Raw genomic sequence first — 18038 nt, 5'->3', positions numbered from 1 at the left:
TGCAATGAAGGATTGTTCGAATGGTGGATAAAGAACCTTAATCAACTTCCAGACAAATTCAAACTGACCTTCAGGCACAGGGCACAACTGTGTCAGCTTGCATTATATGTTGCCATCTGAATGAAAAGGGACGCTATGGTAGGAGACCCAAATGTCCCCACTGCTTACACAGAGACATAAGAAAGCCACATTGGAGTTTTCCAAAACTTACTTGAGGAAGACCAAATCCTTTTGGGAGAATGTGCTGTGGACAGGCTAAATAAAATTACATCTTTTTGGTAAAGCCCATCATTCTGCTATTTTCAGAAAAAACTATGAGGGCTTTAAAGAAAAGAATAGTAGTCCCTACAGTCAAACATGGTGGAGGTTCACTGATGTTTTGGGGTTGCTTTGCTGCGTCAGGCAGTGGATGTCTTGACCATGTGCATGGTATTATGAAATCTGAAGACTAACAAAGAATTCTGGGGTGCAGTGTAGGGCCCAGTTTCAGAACGTTGGGCCTCCATCAGAGGTCATGGGTCTTACAGCAGGATAGTGATACAAAGCACATGCCAAAAAGCACCCAGAAATGGTTTAAGACAAAGCACTGGAGAGTAGTGAACTGGTGGATTATATAAAGAAGACGGAGGAGTTATACCATATAGACAAAGGTAAAATAGAAAAATTTGGAAAGGAATGGGAAAGATGGTTTGACTTCAAGACATGTGGAAAATATGCAGAAGTAGTGGGCGGCCCAGTGATCTGATCCATGGTAGGAGATTTAAAGGGATTGTCTTGTATGACCGTAACAGAAACAGGAAAACGGAAAAGAGAGGTCGGAGGGCAAGAAAGAATAAGATAAAGAAGAGTAGGAAGAGAGAATTGGGGAGAAAGGGTATAGATATGAATTGGATTGTTGGAGAGGGATGGACTGGGGTGGGTTGGGCGGAGGGTGTGGACAGGAGGGCGGGTAGTGGGGGGGAGGGGGGGGGGGTGAAATTCAGGAGAATTGTTTGTATTTTAGATGTAAATGTTATAGGGTTGTGTTTTTGGAATGAAAAACGTAATAAAAGATATAATAAAAACAAAAGCACCCAGAAATCATTTAAGACAAAGCGCTGGAGAGTACTGAACTGGTCAGCAATGAGTCCAGATCTAAATCCCTGTGGGAAGATCTCAAAACAGCAGTTGGGAAAAGGAAGAAAGACAAAACAGTTGCGCCAGTCTAACCTTAGATTTCCATAAAAGGCGCGTTTAATAATACTAATGAACTCCCAAATTAAAGTAGTGTAAGTGGTGATCTTCCAGTGGTGCAGGTCAGATATTGGCAAGCCGTAGGGTCCTCCTCCACCTAGCCATGCTGATGGTTTCCAGGGCTCCAGGGGTTGCAGAGAGACAGAGTGACTGGCAGCTGTGACGTCACCAGATACCAGAAGGACAGTGGCGACACATGTTCTGAGCATGCGCCCTCCTTCAGGCCAGATGTGTCTAGCTACAACCCCTGGCCTGACAAAGGAGCGAGCATGTTCCGAACGTGCACCGCCACTGTCCTTCCAGTATCCGGTGATGGCACAGCTACCAGCCACTCTGTGTCTCTCTGGTGCCCTGGAATCCACCAGCGTGGGCAGGATGAGGACGACCCTACAGCTTGCACTATCTGACCTGCACCACTGGAAGATCACCACCGCTTGCTTGCACTTACTCTACTTCATTTTGTGAGTTCATTACTTTTATTAAACACACCTTTTATGGAAATCTACACTTAGACCTTGTCTACTCTTACAGCTAGCTGCAGGTCCATCATAATTGTCCCTGGAATACCATACAGTAGGACTTTATATAAGGACTTTATTTTATTTATGGACTATTGGTCTTTTTAATAATCAGTTGAGTGTATGTCTGATTTAACTTCCTAGCGCTCCCCATACCCCCTCCTGATGGGAAATGGAACCTTTCCAGTCTGAGAGACCTGGAGCAGTTGGCAAAAGATTGGCAAAATTCCAGTAGAGAGGTGTAATAAACTCATTGATGGTTACAGGAAGCGATTCATTTCAGTTATTTTTTCCAAGGGGTGTGCTATCAAATATTAAATTGAGAGTGCCAATAATTTTGTCCAGTCCATTTTTGGAGTTTTGGGTGGAATGTGTCAGATTTGGCTTTTTGTTCCTCCACTTTTTTGTGTCATACCAATACAAACAATAGAAATAAACATGAAAATTCCTACACATTTGTAATTGCATCACCTTTATGTTCAAAGTGGTGCATTATCTGACAGAAATGTAAGGGTGGCAAAATTTTTGTCCATGACTGTAGGTGTAGCTACACTTAAAATGTATAAGAGCTGGTGTTCAGAAATACATACAGGAACATAGTACCCAGAATAGAGTAAAAAAAGGAAAGCTGAACCAGACTCTAGTGCAAAGAGAGAGAAGGAAAAAAACATTTCGGGTATCCAAGAACCTCCTACCTAATTTCCCACTGGAGCACGTCTCTTACAGAGAATAGTTGCCATTGTCAGCTACTTCTCCCGCCGGCTGTGTATGTAATATCGCTTCCGGTTCCTGTTTCCAGGAGTGAAATCACTTCTGATTCCTCCCTGCTCCCAAGACTTGCCAATAATAGCATGGCTGGACCATGTGCCAACCACCTTCTGATATGGCAAAACTGCATGGGGCCGGGGTGAAACCCAGTTTGTCTAAGCATGACAGAAATAAAAAATAAAGATACGAATAATGCGGTACAGATAATGCTTAGCAAAAACTATGATGGGGAAGTTTCAGGGAGCAGCTTCCAAAAGATGGATTGCTGAAGATTCACAATCTAAAATATAAACAGAAAAAAAAATTAAGAAAGGAACATGTGTACAGCAGGTAAAAAATGTTAGGAAAAAAAGCAGTGTGCACCCACTTTAAAACAATCAACACATTTCATCCAAAAAATATATAAAGAGAAAACGGTAACTACATATATACAGCACAGCAAAAACCCCTCTATAGTTGGCCATACAATCAGATTGTCCACTCCGCACAATTGCGAATTACACTTCCCGTATCGTGTATCCTGCCCTCCTGACAGTGCAGAGTCTGCAGGGAAACTACAATTCCTACGATTCTAGGGTGGGCAGGAGTTATCGCAAAGAATTGGCCCAGAGCAGTGGGCAGACGTGCTACTGGTGTCACTACACTCGGGAAGTGACAATCTTTAACATTCTGCTAATGGTCATAGCATCTTGTCTGATTAGCTACCATGAAGACATTTGTAATCATAAGGCAACAGATGGGATAAGGTGGGCCTGGTGCAGAACTTAAACATTTCTTTAGCAATCCTGGGTAGGACATTACTTAGTTTCAGCTTCTAATAGAACACAGCATCTGGAACACTCTGCACATGCTCAGTTTTGTATGTACTGCTAGAGTGTTTTTTTCTTGGGAGGATGCATGTGATCAGTAGACGGCCAATCACCACTGTCCAGACAGAGGGGTGGGGATTATACAATCTCATAGGACAGTGAGAGGAGAATGAACACTCCTCCTACAAACTTTAACCAGTGCTCTGCTGGATAAAAGTCACAAGACTGCTCTAGCTGCTGATGAGAAAAGTTTATTTATTACAGGTACTTATATAGCACTGTCAATTTATATAGCTCTTTACATATATATTGTACATTCACATCAGTCCCTAACCCTCAAGGGGCGTACATTCATTCTAAAGTCCCTAACTTACATTCATACATACACATACTAGGGCCAATTTAGACAGGAGCCAATTAACCTACCAGCATGTCTTTGGAGTGTGGTAGGAAACCGGGGTACCCGGAGGAAACCCATGCAGGCACAGGGAGAACTTTCAAACTCCAGGCAGGTGGTGCCGTGGCTGGGATTCGAACCAACGACCCTAGTACTACCATCTAGAAGTGCTAACCATTTAGCAGTTTATATTTACTAAAATAATTGCATTTTCATGTTCTGTGTACTGTGGGAGACCAGATATAGTGAATGCAGGGTCCTGGTTTTAGTAACTCTTTAACTGGCACATAGTAGGGCTTTAAATGATAAAAAGAAAACAGGACTGGCTTTTAACCCACAGTCCCACAGCAGCCAGCCCTGAGATCCTCTGTTGTCCAGTGAGTGTAGGCAGGCACTTGCCATCATCACATATAATGCGTGAAATGTGATGTCACGGATCAGAGAGACAGCAATGTTAGTGGAGAAGTAGAGTGGCTTTAGGGAACTGGTCTTCATTATCGGGACCAGCAGAGGGAAGACTAGGACCATGGATTTATGGTAAGTATTTCTCTTGTAAATCATCCCCTGGAAAAACGAGCATTATCTGAATTTGCTAGACACAGGCGACACAGTTTTGTGGCCAGCACAGGAGCTGGGTTTTAATGGCTATACAAACAAAATTAAAAAGTAATTGTTCTAAGTTTTTTTTTTTTTCTTTTTGTTAATTCCTGTATGCAAACTTGAAATGTCTAAGGGATTTAAAACTGAGCTCTGTATGCCCGGGAAAAGGAAATGTAGTTTCTTGTTTTTTTTTGTTTTTTTTAAGCTATGCATTCAGTATGCATTGTTTGAGAGCATTGCAGTCTAGTTATGCATTGCCAAAAATGCCCAGGCAAAATTTGTATGATCATCTTTCCAAAAGCATTACATGCATTGCATCATATTGAAGTACTTGGGATGTCCATTTGTATGTTTTGTTTAAACTTGCTGTATGTACATCTAGTAGAATTCCATGTTTAAATGTGACTGTAGTTTGTTTGGGCCAAGCTGGCCAAATGTACTACTTCTGTTACATAACTATGCGGGCGCTGTGTTCGTTGTAATATATTGTAGTAGCATTAGTAACAGCAAATAGGTCTGGAGAAGCAGGCGAGTGACCACACTGTTTGCACCTCAAATCTTCAGAATGGTGGAGAAGCACTCTTCCCAAGTCTATTTAATTCAGGCAGCACATGTGAATTCACCTGTACTGCTGCAAGAACACAGCACCACTTACTGAATGTAGCTAAAGTTACTACTAAATATTACAGCATACACAGTGGCCTCATCATTCTGTAACAGAATTAGGTAATTTAGGACAGCTTGGCCAAAAAAATTTACAGTCAAATAAAAATGGAATTCTACTTTGACCGTAATTTAATCACATTTTTGATATGCATTACTTAAAACTGAGATTTAGTATGTTTTTTTTTTTTCTGGGTTAAATTTGTTCATTATGTTTAATGTAAATGAACAAACCATGCTGATAATGGTTTTTATTTTTTGTAACTCTCATAATGAACTTGATGTGTAGAAATAATAGTTGGACCAAGTTCATAAAGCTTCCTTCAGTAAAAGCCGAAAGCCCAACTTCAGGAAAAAAAAGTTTTCCATGCAGTGGGGCTGTGCAAGGAACAATAGTTTGTTTTTATCTGGGGGCAAGAGATATACTTACCTGATTCCCCCCCCAGCACGAGACCAGGCCCTGCAGCACGTGCCCCCTCAAACCAAAAAATGAATCACATTAAACATATAAATATATATAAATACATATGTAAATACCACCTCATGCAGAAAACATAAAGTAAAGAAAAGTATAGTTGCTTGGTAACACAGATTCTGTTGGCCAGATATATTGTTTAGTGGTGAGGCCAAATAATTCAGTTTTAGGCTCATCTGACCAGAACGCCTTTTTTCATGTGGCCTCAGAATCTTCAAGGTGCATTTTGGCATAGCTCAATTGTGACTGCATGTGGCTTTTTAATTGGAACCCTCCCATACAAGCCACATTAGTGGATAATTTGTGATGTCACATGCACACAATGAACACTCTGTCATAAATTCCTGCAACTGCTTCAGGGTTGCTGTAGGCCTCTTGGTAGCCTCTCTGACCAGTTTCCTTCTGGCTTTTTCATCCACTTTGGAGCGATTGGCCTGATCCAGGGAGGGTCTGTGTTGTACAAAATACCTTCCACTTCCTAATAGAATTCACTGTGCTTCTAGGCATTGACTGGTGCCTGTCCACAACTTTCATCTCAGGATCTTTTGACAGTGTCTTTCCACCCATACTTGATTGTTTGCTTCATTTGCGCTACCAAGGACTGAAATGCTCCAGGAAAGCTCTTTCCATGCTGAGCTAATCAAAATGACCACAGCTGATCATAATTGAAAGGCAAATGGCTTTTTTTTTCTGACATGTTGGTGTTATATCTTTCACTTGGTTGTTATAAGTTGCACAGCTTGATAAAGCAGTGTTTGTCTTCATTTCAGGCTGCAAAACAACACCGTGTGATTATTTTAAAGGGGGTGATTCTTTTCTATTCCCACTGTATATGTAATATGTTTAATGCAATTTATTTTTTGATTGCACGGAGTTTATTTTTAGGTTTAATTTGTAAACAAGCAATTAAACCTTGTAAGTGCAAGCACAGCCTCACTGCATGGGAAAAAGTTTTGCTTTTTTCGTCCGAAGTTGGGCTTGAAGCATCCACTTCGTTCGCTAACCTCATTCTTGAGTTAAGGAAAAAACGTAACCTTATTTACTATACACAGAAAGAAATGCCCTTTGAAAAGTGTTGTATTTTTTTTTTTAATTTATTATAGTTTTGCTCTTTTGATAAAACCTTCAAATAAATCCATTATAGTCAGCTTGGCTATCGATTTATATTTATGTAGCAACCATACCCTTATAGTTTGAAATCTGCTGTAATGAGAGCATGGATATTTTCATGCATATTTCATAAGTTTTTTTTCTTTACATTTGTTACCAAATGTCTGTTTTATATGCTGCAGATCTTTGGTTACTATCACTTAATCACTACAATGATCGAATGGCTAGGGGATGGATAGCAATAATAAATTCCAATACTGTGTTTTACGTCTTGAAATGGCAAGTTTATGCTGGCTGACATCTGTTGTATGTGGATTTTAATAGCTTTTTTTACATTTATTTTTGTAATTCTCACAAGCTTTAAAGTCTAGTCGAGTGCAGCAGGGATCAATAAAGCCGAGGGAGCTGTGATAAGCACTCATTAAGAGTGCCTAATTAGGCCCATCTTTTCTGCTCACCTCCTCCCTTCATTAAGGTTGTACTATAGCCTCTAGGAATGAAAAGACATATGAATGGAGGACGGGTGAATGATTCATAGGTCTTCCTTCTCCATTTTTTGATCATTTTTCATTCATAGAAGCTGTAGTTAAGCTTTTATGAATGGAGAAAATGGGCTTAAATAACGGGCATAGTCAGGCAGTCTTGGTAAGTGCCTGTCACAGTTCTCATGCAACAGCTTTAAAAACCCCTTAAGAAAAAATTCTAACAAATATTGCGTCTTTCTCATAGGCAAAGCTCTGACGCTTTGGGTGATATTGGAGCTTACAGTTAAGCCTCACCCCTCACATTCCTATTGGCCCATCAATAGAATGGGCTTGCTTACTTAACTGTAGAATACAGGGGCTGTTACCGCAGTTCAGCATTCAGCCACATCTAGTGATTTTGAAGCACTTGAGACCTGCAGCAGTTTTTCTATTTTAATTCTGCGGATGGTCTCTTCTTAACCCTGCTGGATTCACACATGCACTAGATGGACAGTTATTTCTTGGCAGACTGTTTTGTGCCGCAGTAGTAATCTAGCTTCTAACTAAGAATGCGAAAAAAAAAAAAAAATCAACATTTTGACTAAAGGCACAAATGTTGGGTTTTTCTTTCAGGTCACATATAGACAGGAGATTTCTGTTAATAAATCTGACAACCACATTGTTATTGTACTAAACAACAATCAACATACAAATGCGTGTTTGTGGTTTTTTTACCTCCAAGTCTCCTGGTTTATGCACATAGCAGATGCCTCTTCCAGACCTTCTCTCTGGGGGTACAACTCCCCTCAGAGTGAAAAATACATTTTAACAATTCTTCCTGTAGGGCCCTTTCACATGAGCATTAAGTCTGGATCCATCTGTCAGTTTTTAAGTTTCTAAGATGCATGTCTGAGTGGGTAAAGGGACTTTGGTCCATTTACATCTGCTTGCATTTAAATCCGTTTATGTTTTGGGAGGGTGGTGGTAGTGGAAACGTTTGTGCCCTTCTCCATTTTTGCAGACCTAAAGGGATGTTATCAGTTTACTTACGTCTGTTCTGGAAACGTACATTTATATCCACTCATATTCGTCTAAATGGGAAAGAATACAGCCTTCTTCTGTTTATAAAAATGGAACTGAATGGACACGGGTGTAAATGCATGATCATCCGTTTACATCTCCAAGCCTATAGAAATGAGTTGCTGTCCATTTTTCTTGGAAAACATATACGAACAGAACACCCATGTGAAAGGGCCCTTTAGATTACATTCGTCAAGGAGCCTGGCGAGGCCCATGGATATGCATGTGTTTCTACTCACCTGACAGTAGTAATATAGAATGTAGTGTATATGGAAGATTGTATCCTATGCTTTTCTGATCTTCACAGTATGGTTGAATTTACTTGCATATGCAAGTATACCAAGCAAAACAGTTGTTGACATTTATTAGTCTTCTACTGATGCAAACCCACCTTTGTATGTATTCAACGTTTGCCTGCATATCTTCATTTATACTGGTGTTTTTAGACAAAATTAATCCGATCCAAATACTGTATAGTTGAATTTGAAATGAATATTCACTGATAAGAGCTAAATAAAGTACATAATGATGGTTGCCCTGTCTAGATAATGTTTGGCTCTGGGCACCTTATTTCAAGAGATGGGTGAGGGCTCTTTCAGACATCCCAATCCCAATTCTAAAGTGCACATCTATGACAGCTGGCCATAAGTAATGTGATTGACCAGCTGAATTATGTAGGCAGATACTAGCATTGTCTAAAGCAAGTCGTTTCACAAACACCAGTGCATACATATAGGTATTTTAAGTTATTTGGCTTTTTCCTTTGTTCCAAGTACATTATTCTGGCTTGTATCACTACTTGTCATGTGGTTTTCTGCCTTTCATTGGGTGAAACCACTGTTAAAGTATTTGTTTGGAGAACCCCCCCAGCTAATAATTCTGGCATTCGTGGGTCTGTATCTATGTCCTAGATATTTACCTTTTTTATTTAGATTATTCAGTGGTTGCTCAGGTTCACATCCTGGTTTGTTGTGAATGTCCACTGTGAAATGTCTTAGATGTTTGGCTTAGATGGACAGGATTTTTGTTTAAGATCTGGGATCTCAGTATTTTGTTTCTTATAAATATACAAATAGGCCTTTGTGTTTACAGTGGAAGTGATTCTAGTTAGCGCTGTCTGCTTAATCTGTAGAGCTCTGCATGATTTTCTCATAGTGCTGCCCTTATGACATGGTCCATTAGCAGTTTTGCACCATCCTCCACCCTCATACATGAAGGGCCTCTTTAGTTATGGACCTAATGACATGCTGTCAAGAGTTTTGGCAGAGAGCACGTGTTGCTTCTTGCACATTTCAAGCACTTCCTAAATCTGTAAATGCATAGAATGTGTGTAAAAATAACACCAAATGTACTTACTGCTACCAAGTTATGCTGTCACAAAATTGCCTATGTACGTATTGTTGAAGCACTTCTGATTTACCGATCTAGGAAATGCCTTACCAATGGTTAGAGTTTCCATCTCTTAAAGAACCTTTTGTCCCTAAACTTACAACAGGAAAAACCTCAGAAGAAATGTCTCAGCCTGTGTCCCACATAAAACAATCAAAACAGGGATGTGGGAGCATGTTGGAGAAAAGCTCAGGTAAGAGTCAAGTGAAGTGTGAGGGTATTTTTATCTGTGTAAGGTAAAATAAAAATGTTGTCTTAAACACATTTCCAGGCTACTTAAATGCCACTATCTTTTATTTTTTTTATTGACTTGTTTATATTGGTCTTAGACTAATTATGGCTAATTTATGTATTGTGATTTTTACAATATTTTTATATATATATTTATATAAATGTATAAAAAAAAGTCTAACCTTAATCTGTAAGTAGTTAACTGCCTGTCAAGACTTTTATAGTAAACAATGTGTAAAAAATGTGTTTATAGAAGAAGCTAAATATTTTCTGCTCCCACTTTTCCTTATTGTTGTGGCTAGGGCCAAACAGATCAAAACTCCAAGATATGCTGGCAAACCTTCGAGATGTGGATGAATTGCCATCATTACAGCCATCCGTGGTCTCCCCTTCACGGCCAGCAAGCTCACGGCTCAGCGAGCAGGAAATAAACAGAACAGATGAAGGTACGCTCCATTGTAGTTGTATAGAATTAAACCTATATATTACTTATGGGGAACATCATATAGCTGAAATATTCATTTACGTTTTGTCATTATCTTTTTTTTTTTATAAAGGATTTCACCCTTTAATATACCTTAGCAAAATAAAACATGAGTGGTAATACTGCCTCTTGGTGACCCTTTTAAGTGAGTTTTATTGCCTGGGAGGCTGCGCATCTTCTATATCATGTGAACATTGTTATTGGGTGTCACAGTGGTTGCATGATTGGGAGCCCATCCCACGAACTCTCCATCAGAAACCATGACAGACAGAGATCTATTGGGGGCAGCTTAGTCAGTGTGCTGGGAGTGCACAGTGCGTGCACTCTCAGCACAGAAACCTCATGCTGCTGGGCATGCATATGTGTAGTGGCTGGCCATTTAAACCCACCTTTCTTGCCACCGCATACAGTATATGCATTATGCGATTGGCAAGAGGTTAAGACCTTGGTGGATCACATGTAAAGAATGGTTTGCTATGCTAATTGTATCAAGACATTGGTCTTTACCTTTATCTTTGCTCCACTTAGCATGATAAAGTGGACATTTGCCTTAGTCCTCCACATACCCAGTTCTGAGTGTTTTGGGTGGAGTAGCTGTTTTTCAACCTTCAATATGTTGCCAATTTAATGGAATGTCGAATACATAAATTATACAATAAGTGTCTGAATTGTAGTTTGTTTTTGATCATTCTTACACATACAGTGAAGGAAATAAATATTTGATCCCCTGCTGATTTTGAATGTTTGCCCACTCACAAAGAAATGAGCAGTCTAAAAATCGTATGGTAGGTGTATTGTAACACTGAGAGGCACAATAGCAACAATAATTTCAAAAGAAATGCATGTCTAACAAATTATGCACGGATTTGCATGTTCATGAGGGAAATAAGTATTTGATCCCCTATCATTCAGCAGGATGTCTGGCTACCAAATGTCTTTCATACAGGTAACAAGCTGAGATTAGAAGCAGTCTCTTAAAGGGAGTGCTGCTAATCTCATTTTGTTGGCTGTATAAAAGACACCTGTCCACAGGAGCAATCAAACTCTCCACCATGGCAAAGACCAAAGAGCTGTCCGAGGATGTCAGGGACATGATTGTAGACCTACACAAGGCTGGACTGGACTACAAAACTATTGCCAAGCAGCTTGGTGAGAAGGTGACAACAATTGGTGCAATAATTTGCAAATGGAAGAAACACAAAACAACTGTCAGTCTCCCTGGGTCTGGTGCGCCATGCAAGATCTCACCTCGTGGAGTGTCAATCATGAGAACAGTGAGGAATCACCCCAGAACTACACGTGAGGATCTGGTCAATCTCTAGGCAGTTGGGACCACAGTCACCAAGGAAACAATTGGTAACACACTACGCCGACAAGGATTGAAATCCTGCAGTGCCCGCAAGGTTCCTCTGCTCAAGAAAGCACATGTCCAGGCCCATCTGAAGTGTGCCACTGAACATCTGAATGATGCAGAGGAGGACTGTTGAAAGTGTTGTGGTCAAATGAGACTAAAATCGAGCTCTTTGGCATCAACTCAACTCGCCATGTTTGGAGGAGGAGGAATGCTGCCTATGACCCCAAGAACACCATCCCAACTGTCAAACGTGGTGTAAACATTCTGCTGTGGGGGTGTTTTTCTGCTAAGGGGACAGGACAACTGCACCGCATAAAAGGGACGATGGAAGGTGTAATGTACAATAAAATCTTGGGTGAGAACCTTCTTCCCACAGCCAGGGCATTGAAAATTGGTTGTAGATGGGTGTTCCAGCAGGACAGTGACCCAAAACATACAGCCAAGGCAACAAAGGAGTGGCTCAAGAAGAAGCACATTAAGGTCCTGGAGTAGCGTAGCCAGTCTCCAGACCTTAATCTGATTGAAAATCTGAGGAGGGAGCTAAACATTCCAGTTGCCAAGTGTCAGCCACCAAACCTTAATGACTTGGAGAGGATCTGCCAAGAGGAGTGGGCCAAAATCCCTCCTGAGATGTGTGCAAACTTGGTGGCCAACTACAGGAAACGTCTGACCTCTGTGATTGCCAACAAGGGATTTGCCACCAAGTACTAAGTCATGTTTTGTGAAGGGGATCAAATACTTATTTCCCTCATAAACATGCAAATCAGTGCATAATTTGTTAGACATGCATTTCTTTAGAATTTTTTGCTGCTATTCTGTCTCTCAGTGTTACAATACACCTACCATTCGATTTTTAGACTGCTCATTTCTTTGTGAGTGGGCAAACATTCAAAATCAGCAGGGGATCAAATACTTATTTCCTTCACTGTACATAAAGGGAAAATTAGATTGTATTTTCAGTAGTCAGTCACATTTAAATTGTTATAAGGCTTTTATATTTTTACCTGTTCATATTATGACTGGGTTTCAGTTGATTGATTGCATTTTTTAGTGGTTACCTGTATGTCAGGGAATGTGATTAGCATTCCCTGTGCAAAATCAAGATATTTATTTAACTTTTTTTTTTCCCCAAAAATCCTTGAGAAGTCTACATAGTAAAACCTTTTTAATACCATTCAACATACTTATACACTTTAGTCCCTGGCAGAGTGGCTGCACTTGAACTAGTGTTAGTGAAGGCAATGGACAGATCCATAACCAAATAGGGAGTGAAGCAAGTGATTCATCTGTATGGTCAGACCACTGGCATACATGCTTGCAGTACTGGCAGAGAATGGGTGTTTCTGGTGTCAGAGGCAGAGGAGAAGATGATATTCTCTTAGTCTCACTGTTTTCTATGTTTGTGAGGCCATGCATTGCTGCTAGTCATGTTTAGGAGCATGCAGCATAATGGGTGTACCTGTTTGTGTACATCCAAATGTGCTCTGCAACACATGGGCACGTCAAGACTTGGGAGAGATTAAAACCGTTCAGGCATGACCCACAGGCTTAAATCGGCCATAACTTTATGACCACTAACAGGGTAAGTGAATAACATTGATTATCCCATTACAATGGCATCAGAAGTTTGTAGGCTGTAAGTAAACATGTTGTCCCTGAAGTTGATGTGTTGAAAGCAGAAAAAATGGGAATCGCCGTTTGTTGTTTATAAGGGCTGTGTAGCTTCAGACTGGTCGGGGTTCCCATGCTGAACCATGTCCACAGCCAAAAGCATGTACACAGAGCAGTGGAAGGTGGTCGCCTGCTCTGATGAATCATGTTTTTTTACATCATGTGAATGGCCGGGTGCATGTTTATTGTTTACATGGGAAGAAATGGCACCAGTATACACTATAGGAAGAAGGCAAGCCATTGCAGGCAGTGTGATGTTCTGAACAACGTTCTGCTGGAAGACCTTGGGTCCCTGCTATTCATGTTGATGTTACTGGACATGTACCATCTACATAAACATTGTAGCTAACCAAGTACTCTCCTTCTTAGAAACTGCATTTCCGGACAGCAATGGCCTCTTTGAGCTGAACAATGCACCCTGCCACATTTTAAAAATGGTTTAAGAACAGTTTGAGGAACACAACAAGTTTGAGCTGTTGACTTTGCCTCAACCCAATTGAGCATCTGTGGGGTGTGTTAAAAAAATTTTGATCCATGGGGCCCCACTTCTCAACTTGCAGGACTTAAAGGATCTGCTACTGATGGCTTTATGCCAGATAATACAGCATACCTTCAGAGGTCTAGTGGAGTCCATGCCTCGATAGGTCAGGGTTGTTTTGGTGGCAGAAGGGAGACCTGCTCAATATTAAGTGGGTGGCCATAAAGTTATGGGTGTGATATCAGGGTATATTGAGAGAAAGGAGCAGTACAGCACATTCACCATGCAGCATTAGTGTTTTTCTACCTATGATTCAAACCTGTATAAATTAAGTGCAAGGTAGTAATTTTGATCAATCCTGAATGTACAACTGTAAATTTTGGCTTGCAGTATTCATATATTTCTAACATTAGGCATAATCAGTCACAAAGAAGCATAACAATTCTGTCTTTTATTATTAACTTATGTTACTAATGGATGCTAGATTCCAAGCTTTGCTGATTTAAATAGTAAGAGGTAAGAAATGTTGGTGCCCCTGGCAAATCAGTGCTCTTATGATTCATCTGACTCCTCCACACATGTGCATGTTGCAGGAAACTAGTTACTAAGCAACTACCTTCAATACATCTTTTCTTCTAATCTACTAAGCATCTGTCACATTTGTTGTGGCTGTCGATATACTGCAGCATGTTCACATTTTGAATTATTTTGTTATATTGTGTTTTTGTTTTTTTTGCTTTCTCTATTCAGTCAGCTTTCTGTCATACATGTTGTGTCAATGTATGATGCAAAACAGATTGTGGCAGAAAAAAAAAACTGTTTTGAAATTAAAGGTGAAGGTTTAAATTTTTGTATGAAGATGACTAAAACTAGCAATGAAAAAAAAAACACCATAAACAACTGTGATGGTGCAGTAGCATGCAATCAATCAAATTTCAGTTTTGAATTTCATCATGCAGAAAAGGATCAGTTGCCTTGTGTTACTAAAGTCCCCATTTTTCTTAGCACATTATTAAATAATCCTTTGTGGGTGTTTTTTTTCCTTTTTATGTGCTTTACACTGTGGGGGTTATTTACTAAACTGGAGAGTGCAAAATCTGGTTCAGCTCTTCATAGAAACCAGCTTCCAGGTTTTATTGGCAAAACTTAATTGAACAAGCTGAAGTTAGAAGTTGATTGGCTACCATGCACAGCTGCACCAGGTTCTGAGTGCACCAGTTTTAGTAAATCTCCCATGTCTGGCCCTACAGTCTCTAATACATTGAATAATTCTGATCATTAAGGTATAATCCCAGGGTAACCCAAACTAATTTTAAAAACGCTTCCACCTCCTAGCACTTTTGTTTGCTAACCTGTGCAAGAAAGATGCATATGTTTACCTGTCTTCATGCTGCTTCAGTCAGGTCATGTGATCGCTCCTGTGTGAGCTGCAGGGAAGGGGAGAGAGCACTTGACAATGTCTGGTAAAGCCTCTGGAATAAGGATGTCACCTATAGGCTGCAATGGTCCATCTATTGGCACTCCTTGTTCTCCCTTGCATCTGACACGGGAGCCCATCGTGACCAGACCATACCAGCATGAAAATAGGCAGATGTATGCATATTCTTACACAGGTTAGTAAGCATGTGTTAGGAGGGGAGGGAGTATGTTTAAGATTCGTTAAGGTTAGCATCCTCTGCTCGCCTGCTAGCAGTGACCCCTGTGCTGTGCTAGCCTGCCAGCAGTGACCCCTGTGCTGTGCTAGCCTGCCAGCAGTGACCCCTGTGCTGTGCTAGCCTGCCAGCAGTGACCCCTGTGCTGTGCTAGCCTGCCAGCAGTGACCCCTGTGCTGTGCTAGCCTGCCAGCAGTGACCCCTGTGCTGTGCTAGCCTGCCAGCAGTGACCCCTGTGCTGTGCTAGCCTGCCAGCAGTGACCCCTGTGCTGTGCTAGCCTGCCAGCAGTGACCCCTGTGCTGTGCTAGCCTGCCAGCAGTGACCCCTGTGCTGTGCTAGCCTGCCAGCAGTGACCCCTGTGCTGTGCTAGCCTGCCAGCAGTGACCCCTGTGCTGTGCTAGCCTGCCAGCAGTGACCCCTGTGCTGTGCTAGCCTGCCAGCAGTGACCCCTGTGCTGTGCTAGCCTGCCAGCAGTGACCCCTGTGCTGTGCTAGCCTGCCAGCAGTGACCCCTGTGCTGTGCTAGCCTGCCAGCAGTGACCCCTGCGCTGTGCTAGCCTGCCAGCAGTGACCCCTGCGCTGTGCTAGCCTGCCAGCAGTGACCCCTGCGCTGTGCTAGCCTGCCAGCAGTGACCCCTGCGCTGTGCTAGCCTGCCAGCAGTGACCCCTGCGCTGTGCTAGCCTGCCAGCAGTGACCCCTGCGCTGTGCTAGCCTGCCAGCAGTGACCCCTGTGCTGTGCTAGCCTGCCAGCAGTGACCCCTGTGCTGTGCTAGCCTGCCAGCAGTGACCCCTGTGCTGTGCTAGCCTGCCAGCAGTGACCCCTGTGCTGTGCTAGCCTGCCAGCAGTGACCCCTGTGCTGTGCTAGCCTGCCAGCAGTGACCCCTGTGCTGTGCTAGCCTGCCAGCAGTGACCCCTGTGCTGTGCTCGCCTGCCAGCAGTGACCCCTGTGCTGTGAGGCCGCCCCATACTGTGCACAGACATACATATATACAAGCAGTTGATAGGCTGGGAGAGGCATTTATGACAGTGAGGCAATGTGTACAGGGAGGAGGATAGTGTAAAAAGAGTGGAAGCAGTGCATACAGGAGTTCAGTATGTAGAGAAGATGGGACAGTGTGTACAGGGGGTGAATTTAAATTTGGATAATTCCGTAGTTGTGTTTTTGTTTTTAATTAGACTAAAAAGCCATGCTGTGTGTGTGTGTATATGTGTGTGTGTGTGTGTGTGTATGTGTATATATATATATATATATATATATATATATATTATATATATATATATATATATATATATATATATATATATATATATATACACACACACACAAATATACACAAAATTTATTATTTTTTCTATTTAACATTAATCACATTTATAAGACTTTATTGGCATTGAAAAAGCATACAATGAAATGTCCATTTACATTCCCTGAATGGTGCATTACATAATTAACAGTTACACAATTAAAACTACAACAATCAGTAATAACATTATGACCTCGTTACAATGCCATGTGAAAGTGGGTGGGATATATTAGGCAGAGAGTAAATATGTTGTCCCTGAAGTTGATATGAAAGCAAAAAAAAAATAGGCAAGCCTTAGGATTTCTGTGACTTTGACAAGGGCCAAATTGTAATGGCTAGATGACTGGGTCAGAGCATCATACAAAACAGCAGCTGTTGTGGGATATTCCCTATATGCAGTGGTCAGGACCTACCAAAGTGGTCTAAGAAAGGAAAACAAGAAATCTGAGGAGCAAAGGCTGACCCATGTAGACAAGTGGAACTTCCCCTTTTGGGTGAAGTCCTGCTTTAAAGGATCTGCTACTGACGTTTTGGTACCATATACCCCCGCATACACTTGGATGTCTAGTAAAGTCCATGCCACAACAAGTTATTGTGGGATGTCATAATGTTATGGCTGATTTTTAGGAAGAAGAAACGGCCAGATCGCTGTTCTTTGATTGGACACAGCCTATCAGCAGGTTTCAGCCACAATCAGTGGCTAAAACCTGTCGACAAACTCATGGTGTGTCCAATCACAGCAGGGGGCAAGCTCAAATGCTCGACCCAAACCCTAACAAAGGCTGGCAATGTACATGTACGTTGCTGTGCCTGCACTTGACTCCCTAAAAATGTAATGAAAATTTTTTTTTAAAATAACAAACGTGTCGTACTTACCTACAATGTGATTTTGCACAGAGTAGCCCCGACCCTCCTCTTCTTGGGCCCCCTGCTCTCTCCTCACAGATAGTTGCAGAAGCCAATGGCCCCTGCTGCAGTCTCTATGTCCAGTGAGGAGAGTACTGCTGCTCTTGGGCACAGCGCTTGATCGAGATCGGCCTCAGGAAAGTACATCGGGGAGCTGGTGTGAAGCAGAACACAGAAGGTTTTTTTAGCTTAATGCAGAGAATGCATTAAAGTGATACTAAACACACTGTTTTTAATGTACATTACCCCTTCTCTTTCTGTATGTGGATGATGGCACTGTAATTATTTTAATAAAAAAAAAAGTACCTCTTTCCTAATCTATATACAGCTGTCACTTGACCCAGCTCTTTCCCAGCCTGTCTGAAGGAAAACAAGCAGAAGGAGGTTCTACTCCTGCTGCTGGTCACATATTCCAAATGGGGAAAAAACAGCCTTTGAAATGCAGAGTAA

At 41.5% G+C, this 18038-nt stretch overlaps 1 protein-coding gene across 3 annotated transcripts in view; it reads left to right on the top strand.

Annotated features, from left to right (window-relative positions):
* The window catches only part of STRN (striatin), a 151282-nt gene that overhangs the window by 97837 nt on the left and 35407 nt on the right, over positions 1-18038 (top strand). For 2 of the 3 annotated variants that reach the window (XM_089694262.1, XM_089694261.1), the window contains one exon: positions 10040-10183. In XM_089694262.1, coding sequence (XP_089550388.1) covers positions 10040-10183 — 144 coding nt within the window. Of the gene's footprint in view, positions 1-9612; positions 9700-10039; positions 10184-18038 lie in introns of all 3 variants that reach the window. The other variant, XM_089694260.1, reaches the window with a different exon arrangement.

The sequence above is a fragment of the Staurois parvus genome, unplaced genomic scaffold (assembly GCF_062004578.1).
Source record: "Staurois parvus isolate SC_StPar_1 unplaced genomic scaffold, SC_StPar_1.0 ptg000657l, whole genome shotgun sequence".
NCBI classification, from domain to species: domain Eukaryota; kingdom Metazoa; phylum Chordata; class Amphibia; order Anura; family Ranidae; genus Staurois; species Staurois parvus.
This window is presented reverse-complemented; position numbering and strand designations above follow the sequence as displayed.